At 40.5% G+C, this 17,051-nt stretch overlaps 1 protein-coding gene across 1 annotated transcript in view; it reads right to left on the reverse strand.

The window, feature by feature from the left end:
* LOC136864292 (terminal uridylyltransferase 7) overlaps positions 1 to 17,051 on the reverse strand; it is a 482,777-nt gene that overhangs the window by 285,465 nt on the left and 180,261 nt on the right. The window contains exon 8 of the mRNA XM_067141082.2: positions 16,418 to 16,571. Within this exon, the coding sequence (XP_066997183.2) occupies positions 16,418 to 16,571 (154 nt within the window). The remainder of the gene's footprint in view (positions 1 to 16,417; positions 16,572 to 17,051) is intronic.

The following is a 17,051-nucleotide window of genomic DNA, read 5'->3' on the forward strand; positions in this document are numbered from 1 at the left end:
CCACTGACCAGAATTCAAAACGTGATGACGAAGAGTGAATGGGTGAATATGAATTTAAAATAACCAGTGGGTCCGACCCGCAAGGCCCCATATTCCCAGACACTATCGTAAAACGTATTACTGACCAAGGGACTGCTTCTAATGCACAATCCTGAATCGATGATGCTTGTCATCTAAAGGGGTCCAAAATCCAGGTTATCGGCCCCTCATAATAGTACTTACCACTAATAAAGTAGAACCATGGTATATGTCATGTTGCAGTACTAATCAAAAGTAGAGTAGACTCGCAGTATTCCACACATTATGGTACTACTCAGAGGTAATGTAATACACGCATGTAATGCAGACCTATGGTGTTTGTCACATTGTGGCACTACTTACATGCAACGAAAACCGATGGTGTTCCTCACATAGGTATACTAATCGCAGGGACTCATACTATCCCATGGTGTAACCCACATAGTGGGTACTAATCTTACGCAACAGTCCCACTGTGTCGCTTATATAGTGGTACTAATCACAGGCAATGCCCAGACACATGGTAATTCTCACATAGTGGTACTAATTACAGGCAATGTTAACCCGTGCTGTTCCGCAAGTAGTGGCACTAAACACGGGTACTATAAATCCTATCCTGATTCACACTCTGTTGCTACTAATCACATAACTATTGTGTACCTAACATAGTGGTACAACTCGCAAGTACAGTAAAGGCGACCCATGGTGTTCCCCGCGTGATGGTACTAATTACAAGTAGTCTCATAGTTCTAATTCGAGCATCCCTTGGTTGCCCCTTTTAGCCACCTCTTACGACAGGCAGGGGATACTGTGGATGTATTCTTCGTCTGCGTCCCCCACAGGGGATTGTGTGTTTGATCCGCGAGAGCTACTTTATTTCACTCAAGTCCACCGGCAAGCCAGTTAGGACCCCCCTATCCACCACCTGGGAAGCACCACGTGGGAGTATCACCTCTCCTCCTGCTACAGCAGCTCAGTAGGTTTGTGGGAATATGGTTGGTAAGACAAGGAGAGAGAGAGTAAGAAATGTTGAGGTCAGAAAAGGGATAGGGGTAGAAAAACTAACAGGATGGAAAAGAATAAATTGAGTTTGGACATGTTATGAGGATGGAGGAGGGAAGAGTATCGAAACAAGTGTTGGAAGCTAAGATAGAAGGAAAGAGGACAAGAGGGAGGCCCAAAGCAAGATAGATGGACTCTGTCAAGAACAGTATAATAAAGAGAAGACTGGACTGGAATACACTTACTGAAGAGGAGTGGTGGAAGGAGAGGCATCGGTAGTGAAGAGACATCAACACCCTGACCTGGCAGGACCTGGACAAGGGGTAATGATAATGATGAAAATGATTAAGTTTTTCTGTATTTAGTGGCAGATAGGAGTGGGGGGGAGGGGGGGTGTCCTTTTTTGTTTTATAGGGCGCATAAAGATAGCAAACAACCTTTAAGCTATGGATTAGAGGAGATGTTCAACAGGATGAACAGGTGGTAAATATTTATTCAAATGACATGCAAATTGTAATTTATTTATTAGGTGGGAACCTGATAAATGCTGTCATTCCAGGCATATTCTGAGGAATTGGGTCTGGCAATGACAGGGTTAACCATGAATATAGACATTACCTTTTGACTATATTAAATGCCAGGCTGAATGGCTTAGACAATTATTAAACCTTTGGCTTTCAAAGCCAAAGTTGTCAGGTTCAGTCTGGTGGTATTTAAAGTTGCTCAAATACTTTAGCCTCGTGTTGGTGTGGATATACCGGCACATAAAAGAACTCCTGAGGGACAAGATTCCTGCACCTCACCATCTCCCAAAACTGGAACTGAATAACATTATTACTGTTTTGTGGCACTCTGCATAGTTATGCAACTCTGATGCAATTAAAGGATGTATCTTGAGCTACAAAAGTATAAGCCTAGAAGGCAGATGTAAAATTTAAGAGTATTTTTGGTTCATTTACTATGTGGATAAAGAGAAAAAAATCAGCCAATACTCATATCCGAGAGTGTGTTCCACGCCTGTTCCTTTTGCTCATCTATGATGGTGGTATTGATGACTTAATAGTCCAATCTTTGAATATAATACATGGTCACACATGTTGCACTGAATGGCAGGTGGAGAACATGGCTGGATTTGATGAAGTTTCAGTCTTTCTTGAGCCTCTGTTTCGTCTCTTCGACGTTCTTCTTCAGATTGCACAACAGCAGCCGAGATGTTTGTGCACCAGTGAATGCGATCTTCTACCTGAGCATGCCAGGTATTCGGATTTATGCTTGTGCTTATCATAGTCTTCTTGAGCGTATCTTTGTAATGCTTCTGAGGAGCACCATGAGGCCTCTTGCCAGTGCTGAGTTCCCCGTACAAGATTTGTCGAGGGAGTCGGTTGTCATTGAGTTGAGCTGGTGGCACATGATGGAGGTTTCTATGCTGTTCATGTGTGCTTTTTCAGGAACTGACACATTAGTTACATAATCCTCCCATCTAATATTCATAATGGTCCATAGCTTTTCCTCGCGAAAGCATTCCAACTTAGCCTTTGTATCTTCATTTTGAGTACCCTTGTGCCATCGGTCCCACCTGATTGTATCAGCAATCATTCTCACCACTTTCATATCTGTTACTTTTAACTTACGAGTATGACATCTAAAGTCCACCCAGCTTCCAATTCTCCACAGTTATCTTCTTCTTCTTCCGTTTAACTCCAGGGTTGGTTTTTCCCTCGAACTCAGCGAGAGATCCCACTTCTACCCACTCAAGGGCAGTGTCCTCAAGCGTGAGACTTTGGGTCAGGGATAGAACTGGGAAGGAGGACCAGTACCTCGCCCAGGTGGTCTCACCTGCTATGCTGAACAGGGGCTTTGTGGAAGGATGGGAAGATTTGAAGGAAGGGGGAAGAAAGTGGCCAGGGCCTTAAGGTAGGTACTAACAACGGAGGAGAACAGTTATATTTTTCCCTCGTAACTCCTACAGAAGTGAGACAAATTGCACGATCAATAAAGACAACTGCGACAGGATGTGACGAGATTGTTCCACAGTTACTGTTAAAAACTCTAGATGTAATCCTACCAACTCTAACCCACATCATAAATACCTCACTGATAACCGGCATATTCCCTTCCCTTTGGAAATACGCAATTGTTCGCCCGCTCCCCAAGACCAACAATCCCGTGGAACCCAAAGACTTTCGATCCATTTGCATTTTACCATTTCTGTCCAAAATTTTGGAGAAAATAGTTCACAGACAAATAACCGCATATTTAAATAACAATATGCTTCTTGACAAATACCAGTCTGGTTTTAGAAGCAATCATAGCACAATTACTGCACTGCTTAAAGTTACAAACGACATAGGAGTAGCTATGGATAAGGGAGAAGTTACTGTTTTAACTCTTCTAGACCTTAGTAAGGCCTTCGACTGCGTTGACACGGACATACTAATAGCAAAATTACGTGCTCTTAATTTCTCACAAAGCACACTATCCTGGATGTATTCCTATCTCTCTGATCGACGGCAGTGTGTATCTACAGGTGAAAATTTCTCTTCGTGGCAATCTGTAGAGACTGGAATACAACAGGGGTCAGTGCTAGCGCCACTCCTATTTTCGATCTTCATTTCAGGACTAACACAAGTAATTAAACATTGTCAATATCATGTGTACGCAGACGACATACAGATATATACACATGCACATCCTCGTGACTTACCGACTGCAATAAATAATATGAATGACGACCTAGGAAGAATATGTAGGTGGACCGATGACCATGCACTAAAAATCAATGCCCAAAAATCGCAGTGTATTCTTTTAGCTACCCAAAAAACCCACGCACGACTTACAGACATCCATACTGTACCAGGAAGGCCTAGGTCCTGGTCCATGTTCATTGAAAGAAATGTTATTTCCAGCATTAAAGATCCGACCGACGTACGAACATCCATGTAAAGAATGTTCCAGTATGTGCCAGACCCTACGAGTGCGCTAGGCGGAGTCAAGTGACGTCACCTGTCGCTCGAAGCTCACCTCCCCTAGAGATATTTCTCGAAAGAATTTTTCTTTTAACAGCTTTTTAACGCCTTAACCAATTTCAACGGGACAAACGCTGAATTATAGCAAACATCATAAAAGTTAATCCCTGTAAATTTCAAATTAATTCATCAAACGGTTGTTGAGTTATAATAATTTAAAGTCTCAACGAAATTACGTAATCACGGTCACATGGCCGAGAGAGCCGCCACCCCTCCCTGCGCTGGTATCTATATATGTCAAGGCCAGACAGCCCGCAAACCAGTACAAGGACAAGCAGACAGCTGTGTGAGTGAGACAGTGAAGAGACCGGCCCGCGTACAGTATGTTCGCGCAGTCACGGTAGATGTACTTTCCGTCGTATTTCCGGAACGCGAAATTCTATCACCGATAGAATTGTTAAAAGACGTCGCACTGCAGTTAGTATATCGCGTCGCGATTACAATATAATCCTAAAGACATTTAAGACTGTAACGCGAGTGAACTTATTGGAGTACAAATATTAACTATTTCATTACGTGTGGACTTAGGTAACTTCAAGTAACATTGAACTTCTACAGAGCCTAATATTTAGAATCACCAGAACTCATTTCTTCTCGAGTATTGCATTATATTTCTTTATTCACGTCACGTCAATACAAGACTCACAGTAGTAATTTGAGTGAAAAAGTAAGAACTTTTCTGCGTTAATATAACATTATAATAACAGGATTAGCAGAAAATAATCCCTAGTAACTTAATGACTGTGTTCAAAGACTGTGCTTATCGACTTGCTTTCTTTTTTCAAATGTGAACTGTGTGATTATGAACGTTTCAATAACGACTGTAAATAGTATTTCGTACAGAAAGGACTGTGATTCTTCATACGCCATAAATAGTGTTCAACAGTGTCAGTGATAACTACTCGCACTAAGTGAATTTTCGTGTGCGAAAATCACCCGAACAAGCTACAACTCAACGTGATCCAGTTCCAGCTGTCATCACCTCATCGGGAACGTCAACATCGCCGATCCTGATTCTGCATGGAACATTCCAGATGTCCATCCTTCGACATTTTGTAGCAACAGTTCTTGTCATAAGTGAGTAACAAACTGACTAAACTTTTTCATTTATTTTGAACAGTGAAACTTCAGTGTCGCGTGTGAACAATTTTCATAATTTCTCAAAAGTGATAAATTTAATTTCAGTTTCATTTCTCGTAGAAAGACTGTAGGCTTTCAAGTGTGCTATATATCGAGATTGACGAACTGAGAACTGAAAACTTTTAATAATTTCTCATATCCATTTACAATTATAAAAGTGTGCTTAGGTTTAAAAAGACTTTAGGTGGAAATTCTCACATAGGAAAGACTTTGAAACCAATGATATTTATGCCATTTTTTTTTTCAAGAAGATTATTTTCAACATTTAATTTCAATACAAAATTTGAGTCAACAATCATACCGCAGGGTGAAAAATTAATAAATTGTTTTTAAAAAAAAAAATTATTTACCATCTATTATTCGCTCTGCGAGACTATCCTTCTCTGTATCGGCTCCAAAACCAAGTTCCACTCCCTGAGGTCCTACTCATGCCCTTTGCCCACAACTTTTCCTGGTACAATACCCACTCAGTAACATTAAGAGGCACTCAGTTACAATTCAAAGACACAGTTAAAAACGTAGGGATGATAATGGATAAAAACCTTAGTTGGAACGATCATGTAACAGGTATATGTCAGCGAGTGTTTTATTCCTTACATTCCCTTAAAAAACTCAGAGATTTACTCCCCCAAAATGTAAGAAAACTGCTTATCCAAAGTATGGTAATGCCAATATTCGACTACTGTGACGTAGTATACAGTAACCTGAATGCCTCACTTTCCAACAAGCTCCAAAAGGCACATAACGCATGCGTTCGATTTATTTCAGATATACCAAGGTTTAGCCATATTTCTCCCGCATTTTCTAGGCTTTCATGGCTACGCTTAAGAGAGCGACGAAATTTACACACTCTTTCCCTGTTACATCGTATACTGAACCTTAACACACCTGAATACCTTGCCACACAATTCCATTACCTAGCATCACCTTCTAGTATTCCTACCAGATCATCATCCACCGCAGTACTAAGCATTCCCATTCACCGCTCAACTGGCTACAGTAGATCATTTATAGTCGCCGCCAGCCGAATTTGGAATTCCCTACCTGCTGAAATTAGGAGCGTGTCAAACCACCTCCGCTTTAAGAAACTCTGTCAAACCTGGTTAATGGATAATAATAATTTCTTATAACATAGTAGGATTAGATCATAGCTAAGTATTACATTAATTAAATCATTTAATTGCTACCTTAAGATATTAAACAGTAGATAATTTAGTGTGTATTTAACTCTTCATGTAGGTGTATGTATGGTCGGACAGAATAGCAGGCTTCATAGCCTGAGTCCCGCCATATAAAGCAAGACAATAAATAAATAAATAAATAAATCCCAGCATTCACCTGGAGGTAAAGTGGGAAACCACAGACAACCTCTTCCAGGGTGGCTGAGGTAGGAATCAAACCCACCTCTACTCAGTTGACCTCCCGAGGCTAAGTGGACCCCGTTCCAGCCCTCGTACCACTTTTCAAATTTCGGGGCAGAGCTGGAAATCGAACCCGGGCCTCCGGGGGTGTTAGAGGATGGTTGCCTAGTTGTATCAACACCACCATCACCACCTCCGGGGGTGGCAGATAATCATGCTAACCACTACACCACAGAAGCGGACACTTCTCCACAGTAAAGTACACAAAGATCATCCGAGAACTCATTCCTTCCCTACAAAATACTATTAATTGCAACTGCAAGTTCACTGTGTTAGTTTGGCTGCACCCAGATTCAATTTTGCTCAGTATGGTACTATGCTGGAAGAACATTAAGTACAGTACTTAAAATGATCTATAACTTACAGTTTTGTATTGTCTACCAGGCAATCAGTCAGCTTAGATTTCTTTCCTACTAACATGGAAATCACAATCTGGCTTGAGCGAGCGAGGAGCGAGGTTGCGTTGTACAGTGCATGCCGGGAACATGGTTGGTATTGAGCAGTACCAGGCCGCAATTGGGAGATGGCAGCTGAAGCAGAGGAAGGAGGCTAAAAATGGACTAGCAATAAGAAAAGAGGAGGTAAAATGGGGAGAAGCGGTGCTGGTAGCAGCAGTATTAGCAGTGCTTCCGGTCATTGGGGGGGGGGGTGGAATTAAACCCAGGCCCAGATACCAGTGGCACTTTCAGCATGGAAGATTTGGCAGCACTTAAGGTGGTAGTGAAGGAAGTGATACATGAACACTGTCACTGGGATAAGGTGCAAGAAATAAAGGACATAATGGAAGAGCAGAGAAAGGAGATAGGGAACATGAAGGAATGGTCAGAAACTAAGAGGAATCGAACAATTAAGTGTGCAACAATGAGAAAGAAATAGAGTTATTAAGAGGGAAGGTGAAATATCTAGAAGAGGAGGTGTTGATGATGAAGAAGGAAGCAGAGGGGTACAGGCAGGAGAGAATGAAGAAAGCCATATTTATATATGGTGTGGAAGTTGATTTAATCTATAAGGTGGTAGAGGTCATACGGGATAGGATGAAGATAAATTTCAGTGAAGTGGACATAGACGATGTAGAGAGAGTGGACAAAGCAAAAGGACGAAGACCAATTAGGGTGCAATTTTTCTCTACCCTAATGGCAGAAATTGTGCTAAGAAATGGCAATAACTTGCAGGGTCAGAAAGTATGGGTGAGGAGGGACATGGGAAAAGAAGGTGTAGAAAACATGAAGATTATGAATAGGCATCTTTGGAAAGCGAGGCAGCAAGGGCGAAAAGTCCGCATAAGAGGTCAGAGACTAGTGGTGACGAATGGGAGATGGGTTAGGGAGCACCCAGTGGCGAAGCTGAAAGAGATGGACGAACACGTCAGTTCTGAGGGGGGAGTGATGGCAGTGCAAGTTGGAAGGCAGGAAGCAGAAACAACTAGGGGTGAAGTGGAGAAAGGAGTGGAGATCAACCCATGTGGAAGTGGACAATGCAATGTGGATACTAGGGTGTCCCTTATTTTTCAAAGTTTTAATTTTGCAATGCATAGGTTATTGTTTTATTCAATAGGGCCTAAAACACCCAAAAACAATTTTTTACCTTATTTTGAACAGTGCAACTCGTGCCGACTCGCGCTTAAACATGTCCATACAAGTTACGTCACAAGAGTGGCGCGCTCTCATTGTTATTGACACTTAGTTTTCGCTTATCAGGTAGCTATCACGGATTGTTTTATATTTCGAAGATGTCAATGGAACTAAGGAGCAATTTAAAAAAAAGCATTTTCTTGGTTGGTGAAGTAAATCACCAAAAAACAGGTGCAAAATTACCATCAAATCGTCAAGTTCTCGCAATTCTATTTTTCAACATACGTGAGGTTAAGTTGACCGTTAGCGAAAGCGCAAATCTTGTCATTTGGGAGTGCAATATATTCTGGGAAAATACCTACCAGAGTTTTGCCTAATTGTGTTAAGAAGTTAAGGGATCTGTATCAGGTCTGGCAAGAACTGCAAAAAAAATAGCAAGAAGATTCAGGATTTACATAGGTGCCGCGAAGAGAACTTTCAACTTGAATTAGATAATTTATTCGATATCGCACATGCTGATGCTCTTGAAAGAATAAAAATCGAAGAAGATAAAATATTTTTTGCAAAAGCAAAGAGGGTGCCTAGCGGGTGTTGACAAAAAGTTGGCTGATATTGAAGAAAGGGCCAGGCTGAGAAAACTTACAGAAGATAAAAAGAGACTAAAGCAAATGCCTTCCGCGAGCTCATTGAAATCTGCAACTTTACAGACTTTTGATACACATGAAGACGTAGAAGAACAATTCACAAGCTCTGAAGAAAGCCTGGAAGAATCTCTGCCATCCACATCTCAATCTGTAAGTTCTTTAGCTACGTCGACAAGAAGAGGAAGAAAAGATTTTATCACATCTAAATTAGTTGCAACTTTAGACAGATGTCAACTAAGCATCAGAGATTCTGTTTATATAATTCAGTCTGTAGTAGAAGCACTTGGTCTTAGTTCTGACAATTACCCGATCAACAAATCTTCTATTCAACGCATTCGAACACAAATGAGAAAAGATAGAGCGAGATCCATTAAATCCGATTTTCAGAATAATGTACCCGAGGTAGTTACAGTTCATTGGGATGGAAAATTGTTACCTGTTCTGGACGCAAGAAGTTCAAAAGAAGAACGCCCATCAATTATTATTTCATATTTCATGACTGGAACCTGGATGATAAGGTACAAATAATGTGCTGTGATACAACAGCATCTAATACAGGACGCTTGAACAGAGCTTGTGTGTTTTTAGAGCAAAAACTAGATAGAGAGTTGTTACTCTTTCCTTGCCACCATCATATTTACAAACTGGTGCTCAAAAGTGTATTTGAATCGAAGATCCAACAAATCACTAGCAGTCCTGATATTCCGCTGTTCAAACAGTTTAGAGACAACTGGAAGAATATTAATCCTAGTGCCATCGAACCGTGCACTGATTTTGTCCAACAACATCTCTGTGAGGAAAATATTATTGAATTGGTGACGTTTTTTAACAATGAGCTGGCAAAATCGACTGTACGAGTATCTGAGCTCGCTATTGTTTTTCTGGGTGGAGACATTAAAAATAAAATAAAACTCAGACCACCTGGTGCAATGCATCAAGCACAATGGATGGCAAGAGCTATTTACTCCTTAAAAATGTGTTTACTGAAGTCCCAGTTTAAAATGAGAGCTAAGGACAAACAAGCTTTACAAGATGTTTGTTTATTCATTGTGGCAGTTTACGTGAAGCCCTGGCTTGGATGTAGTTTGGCGATAAAAGCGCCGAATCAAGATTTTTGTTTTTTAAAGACCTTAAAAGATTACGAGAAAGTTGACAAGTTGATTTCCAATGCGGTTTTAAACAGCAGTTAATGACACAGCTGAAAGAGCTGTTAAACTAATGACAGACTTTCATGGTTTGATTACCGCAGATGAAGAACAGAAGCAGTTCTTATTACATTGTGTGCAAGAACAGAAAAATTTAACCAGACTGTAAAAAAGAGACTTGGAATAGGAAATATCCAAATGAATAACTATACAAATTGCATCTTTTTTGTTACTTACAAGAAGAGCATTATATAAATTTCTGTTTTCATTTATATTTCTCTAAAATAATTGTTTTGAGTGATCATCTACAACTACATTTAAGAGACCGTTTAAGCAGCCATTTTCTAAAACTTTTAGGCCCCGTCGGCACGGGTTAAAATTAATGTAGGAAGTTGAAATTCTCTACTTAGGTAACTAATAGACTAATAAACACAATAACGGGGTATGTGTTTCAATAAATGGAAAAAAAAAAAATTTGCTCTTTTAAGGGACACCCTAGTGGATACAGAAGAGCAGAGTAATGAAGGGGCGAGTGAGGGTGAGCAGCAAGAACCGGCGAGTGCAGTGTGTAGTGGTTTTGAGAGCAAGAAAGAACATGAGAAGAGAGATCGGCAAAAAAAGTAAAGGGTTATGAACAGAGAAGAAGTAGGAGCCTAAAAGACTTGTGGGGTAAAGTGTGCAAGTGGGTGGAGGTTACGGAGGGCATGGAACGGCAAAGAATGTTAAGAAAAGGAGGTATCAAAACAGGGAATGAGGGGGTGAGAGCTACAAGGAGTAAGAATAAGGGAGGCAATTTAGAAGGGAGGAAGGATAAGTTATAAGTATGTTGGAAAACAGGATGTGTGAATATAGAGGGGATAACAAAATAGGAAATAAAAAGGTTAGGGAAGTAGTAGAAAGTTTCGATGTTGTGGCACTCTTGGAGACGTGGTTGGAAGAAGGGAAAGAGATTTCATGGAAGGGGTTTGTGATTAAATATAAATATAGAAGAAAGGAGAGGAATAAGGGACGCACCCCAAGAGGAATGGTAGTATTAATTAAAGAAGAGATTAGTGAACTAGTAGAAGATATTGAAACAGATATGCAGGAAGTTATATGGATGAGGTTTAATATGGGATGGGTAGAGGGAAGGATGAAGAGAATAATCGTAGCGTTCGTATATTGCCATCCTAGTAGTTCTGTATACACAAGTAAGTACTTTTTGAAGAACTATTGGTAGAGATTAGTATAAGAGAGAAGTTTGCAGAAGAAGAGGACATGCTGCTATTTGGAGATTGGAACACGAGAATAGGGGAACAGAGCCCACTGTTACTGCTTATAACTGTACTTGTCCTGTTGGCATTTGTACTATAACATTGTTTCTGTTAACCTGTTCTGAATCAAAATTGAAAGTAGAACTTCTGTGCATATAGCTATTCATGAAAATCACGTAGTGCCCAATGAGGCGTCTGTAAGGACTTGTATCTCCAATGCTGCAGTATAATTGTGCTTAGGTTGCTCCATTTTTCTTAACCTAGTGGCAGAGAAACTGCCACCCACTATCCTCTAATGAATCCGTAAATAATTCACTAAAAATCCTTTACATCCCATCATTGCAAGTGGTGGAGTGTCAAAGAGACATCCTGTGTACCGAAGCCTTTTTATCACGTCGGGGTCACCAATGTTACTGCTTATAACTCTTGGTCACTAATCAATATTTAATGCATTTATTTACACTGCTGTATGTACAACAATAAGATTTTACAAGCAAAAAAAACATCATCTTAATGAATTCGCGATATTGGGTTCCTACTTTCTTTTTTTCTGTTATTTCTTTTGTCTCTTGTCTTTCACTGCCTTCTAAAATCTGCTACACCACTATATAGTAGGGAAGACGGGAGTTGCTTGTTGAGAAGTAGAAGAAGTTAGGATAAAACTATACACAGTTATGGGGAGAAGCTCTTAGAGTTGTGCGCAGCGGGGAATTTATATATTCTGAATGGATGGAAGGAGGGTGACAGTACGGGGAAATTGACCTATGTTTCAGAGCAGGGGGGTAGTGTGATATAGTTTTAAGCTTGGAGGGAGTGTTAGAGGATATTTTAAGGATGGAAGTAGGAGACTGGATGAATCACACCATTTCCCAGCGTGGGTTCTGTTAAAAAGGGGGGAGGAGAAGAATATAAGAAAAGAAGTAAAGATGAAGGATGAACTAGGGAGAGGTTATAATAAGTACAAATGGACAGAGAAAGTGAAAAGGGATTGGGACAGGGTAGCAAAGGAAGAAGTACACTTACTGAAATATGGATGGGAAAGTGCGTTAGAGGAGAATAATATTGATAAAGCCTTGGAATTGCTGCTACATCCAATAAAGATGATAGCTCAGATAAATAATGGTGGAAGAAGAGAAAAGAAAGAGGGAGAAGAATGGTTTAATATAGAGTGTGAAAGTATGCGAAAGAGGGTGCTGGGAGCATTTGGGGAGTATAGGTAAAAAGGTGGGAGCTTAGAAAGAGAGGTTGTTTTTTTTTTGGTAAATTGAGGAAAGACCGGGCGAGTTGGCCGTGCGCGTAGAGGCGCGCGGCTGTGAGCTTGCATCCGGGAGATAGTAGGTTCGAATCCCACTATCGGCAGCCCTGAAAATGATTTTCCGTGGTTTCCCATTTTCACACCAGGCAAATGCTGGGGCTGTACCTTAATTAAGGCCACGGCCGCTTCCTTCCAACTCCTAGGCCTTTCCTATCCCATCGTCGCCATAAGACCTATCTGTGTCGGTGCGACGTAAAGCCCATAGCAAAAAAAAAAAATTAAGGAAAGATTACAAAAAGAAAATTTGTGGCGTAAAAAAAGGCGTGGTTAAAGGAACAGATGGAAGCCATAAATAAAGAATGTAAGTTGAACAACACTGAGAAAGTTTGGGGAAGGATAAATAGAATAATTAAGGGTGGTAGGAGTCTTGAGAATGTGGGGAAGACTTGGAATTTGAGTGTGTGAAACGAATAGTGAAATATTGGATGATTTTGAAGAGACAAGATGGCGGGAGGGTGCTACAAGCAGCGTACGAACAACAACTGAAGATTAAAATTCAGGAAACTCAATTGTCAAAAATTACCAGTGTTTCGCCCAGAGTGCGGCATGGGCTCATCAGTTGAATACCGCACCTTTCCCAAGACATTGGCCGGCTAGCACACCGGTAGCGACACCACTGCAAGCCATACATGTGATAAGCACAATGCAGTGCCGACGTACTAGTGGAGAATTGCATCTCCACTTGCTATATTGCCCTCCCGGGCTAGGATGACCAAAATATGGCTTCCGATTGAGATAGCTAAAATTAAAATTCAGGAAACTCAATCGTCAAAAATTACCAGTGTTTCGCCCAGAGTGCGGCATGGGCTCATCAGCTGGATTGAGCTTCCTGCATTTTAATTTTAGCTATCTCAATCGGAAGCCATATTTTGGTCATGCTAGCCCGGGAGGGCAATATAGCAAGTGGAGATGCAATTCTCCCCTAGTACATCGGCACTGCATTGTGCTTATCACATGTATAGCTTGCAGTGGTGTCGCTACCGGCGTGCTAGCCGGCCAGTGTCTTGGGAAAGGTGCGGTATCCAACTGATGAGCCCATGCCGCACTCTGGGCGAAACACTGCTAATTTTTGACGATTGAGTTTCCTGAATTTTAATCTTAGCTATCTCAATCGGAAGCCATATTTTGGTCATGCTAGCCCGGGAGGACAATATAGCAAGTGGAGATGCAATTCTCCCCTAGTACGTCGGCACTGCATTGTGCTTATCACATGTATGGCTTGCAGTGGTGTCGCTACCGGCGTGCTAGCCGGCCAGTGTCTTGGGAAAGGTGCGGTATCCAACTGATGAGCCCATGCCGCACTCTGGGCGAAACACTGCTAATTTTTGACGATTGAGTTTCCTGAATTTTAATTTTAGCTATCTCAATCGGAAGCCATTATTTTGGTCAACAACTGAAGAGTACGTATCAGTGTTGCTGGCTAGTCAAAATTAAAAGATATTTGGAGATGATAGGATTAGGGCACATGTAGGGGGAGGTCTAGACGAAGACAGAAGCCACAGGGCTGAGGGTACTTTCGAGGAGGATTAGACACATTCATTGGCAGAAATTATTGGGGGGAAGTAGACTAAGAAGTTCGCGGAAGGTTTTTATTAAAGTAAAGGAAGTATCGGGGATAAATATTAGACACGTTGACACGTTAAATAGGGGTGGGTTGGTGTGGTGGCTGATGGGACTGCATAAGAACAAGGGTTGGTTAAAAGGAAGGAACAAGACAGTTTGTATACTATGTGGGGCAGTGAATGATGATTTTCACTTATTAAGTGTCTGTGAAGACACAGGTAAGATAAGAAATAGATTATCGAGTGCCGAACATCAGAAACTATTGGGAAAAGGGGATGAACAGTCTATTTTAAGGTGGATTATCAATCAGTGGGAAGACGGAGGCGAGTTGAACAGGTATCTATGTGCAGTAAATAAGTAATTTGAGAGCAAGATGAAAGAGGGAGAGTAATAGGATGGATACGGGGGTATGTGTTTGGAATGAAGATGTGTATTTATGGGAAGCTTGTTTAATAATTCGACGATATGCACTGGATGGAGATTGTATGATAAATTTGATGGTGAGTGGAGTACTGGTGTTGGGTACATAGTTGAGTTGGTGAGTTGGTGGAGTTGGGTAAATGATGTGTTATTTTGCAATGGTAGTGGACTTATTGTTTGTGATATGGTAGGACTCAATATAATTGCCGACTATCGTTGTTTTGGAATTGTACGGGAGTAGTTCAGGGAACAATGAATATGACGCAAGTTGCTGACTGCATAAGGACACGTGATGAGTGTGCTGAAACGAGGAGTCGGCGACTCCTGCAGCAAAAATGATCTTGTATCGGATATATCTAGTAGGCTAGGGTAGTTAATGAGTACTTAGTTCAGGTAGCCAATTAGTATATAGAGCTCCAGTTTAGTATTATTAGTAGATTATTATTATTATTATTATTATTATTATTATTATTATTATTATTATTATTATTATTATTATTATTGTTTTTTTTCTTATTATTTTTTTAGATTTGGACAGGTGCAGTTTTCTCACGATTTATGTACAATAAGGGATAGTAAGGAGTAGTTGGTAAGAGAGAGCAGGACATTCCCGGAAGAGGAGGGGTAGGATGGGCCTACCCCTTAGAAATAAATGAGATATATACGCAGAACGAAGAGGAGATAGGCGGGGTACAGTAGGAGAGCGGTTACAGACTCACAAGGTCGACCGCTAATAGAATGGTGAGAAAGCTGCACTGTCATCCGATAGGGATGGTTGGGGGCGTCTTACGGGCCCCACGGATAGGGTCGGTCGAGTCATCATGGGAGGGCGGTCTTTTTCTCACCAGGGATGATGACATGGCCGGACAGCAGTAGTTTATTTATTTTATTTATTTTTTATCCAGCGGGGTCGATGGGCGTGGCATGTAGGGACTGAGGATGACTGCTGTGGTGATCCTCCCTAGGAAGTGTCACGTTTCCGGAGTATCTGATGGACCTCATGGCATGCCCTACGAGTCTCGTGTTGTTTTTCATTGTTCCTTTTTCCTGTTTTTGCAAGTTTTTTTTTTTATTGTGAACATGTATTTGGGGCTGAACGCCTGTTATGTTCAAGAATAAATACAATAAAATACTAATGTGGAAATGCTAATATTCATTTGAATACTCACTGTACCTCCGTTCAAGCACCAATAGATAATTAGATTTCAGACTTTCGAGACAATCTGCCATTAAAACCAAGTTGTTGGCATAAGCTAAACTGTTCACTATATTTCCACCCAACTGAATACCACCATGCCACTATGAACAACACAGGTGAAATAATATTACAACTTATCTAATCCCTGTTACTACTTTGAACCAAGAACTCATTCTACCATCAATTCTCACTGCAGCCTGGTTGTCAACATAAAATGCCTTTGACTGTTAAAAATAACCTATCCCTAATCCCATATTCCTCCATTATGGCTAAGAGTTTGTGCATTAACCATACAGGATCTTCCATTTGTTGCAAATAAAAAAGTTGCCAATAACATGAAGGTAAGGGATGGAATTGCTCCACTATCTAACCAATCCAACACAAATTTCTATAACAAATGAACAACAGAAGGTACTGTGAAGCACATTTTAAAATAAAGTCAAAATCCTACACAGAAATGTTCTTGGGCACATATGGATTAATTCAAATAAAAACTTTAAAATGAACATTTACATAAATTTGACCAGTATAAAGAATACTAACAATCTCAGTTAGTAGCTGCTGAGAATCAGTGGTCAATATAAAACCCACTTAAAAGAGGAAAAACACTAATGTACTGAGCTCGAAATGCACAAAACCTGGCACTAAAACAGTGAGATTGTCTATAATTTCATTCAGGAAGTGCACAGAGATTTACTCACCATCGGTGAATTCCATAGTGACTAATTCACGTTCAATAAACTCTTGAATGACAGGCAACACAGGATCTTTCATTTGTTGCAAGTAAAAAACTGTCATTAAACTGAAAGCATAGGGTGGAAGTGTTCCACTATCTACCCGGTCCAACAAACATTCCTATAACAAATGAATAACAATAAATATTACCATCACATTTAACACCTTTGAGTGAGGAGTCTAAGGATCAATTGAAGAGGTAGCAAGCATTGTCTAATTAAAGACAGTTGTCTGAACTGAATATGGGAATCCACTGAAAACCATCTTCAGGACAGACAACAGAGAGGTTCAACCCCACAGACTCCTAGCTTACAGGAACACAACCTGTACCATGGAGTAAAGTCGCTCAAAAAAGCTCCAAAAAAAAAAAAAAAAAAGTCAGGAAGCATTATATGCCACTGAAAAAAATGTGGACATTTTCATGTAAAGCATTACTTACATGAAGGAAAATTATAAGAATTGAAGGAAGGTTCACCCATTCAATACAAATTAATTCATTCTTATAATTGTAAATGCCTGTCAATGCGGATCATAAATTCATATCTTGCCATGTGTGAAGGACACGTACATGACATTAGGCAGAAAAATGTAAATATATTG

This window comes from Anabrus simplex, chromosome 2 (assembly GCF_040414725.1).
Source record: "Anabrus simplex isolate iqAnaSimp1 chromosome 2, ASM4041472v1, whole genome shotgun sequence".
Lineage (NCBI taxonomy): Eukaryota > Metazoa > Arthropoda > Insecta > Orthoptera > Tettigoniidae > Anabrus > Anabrus simplex.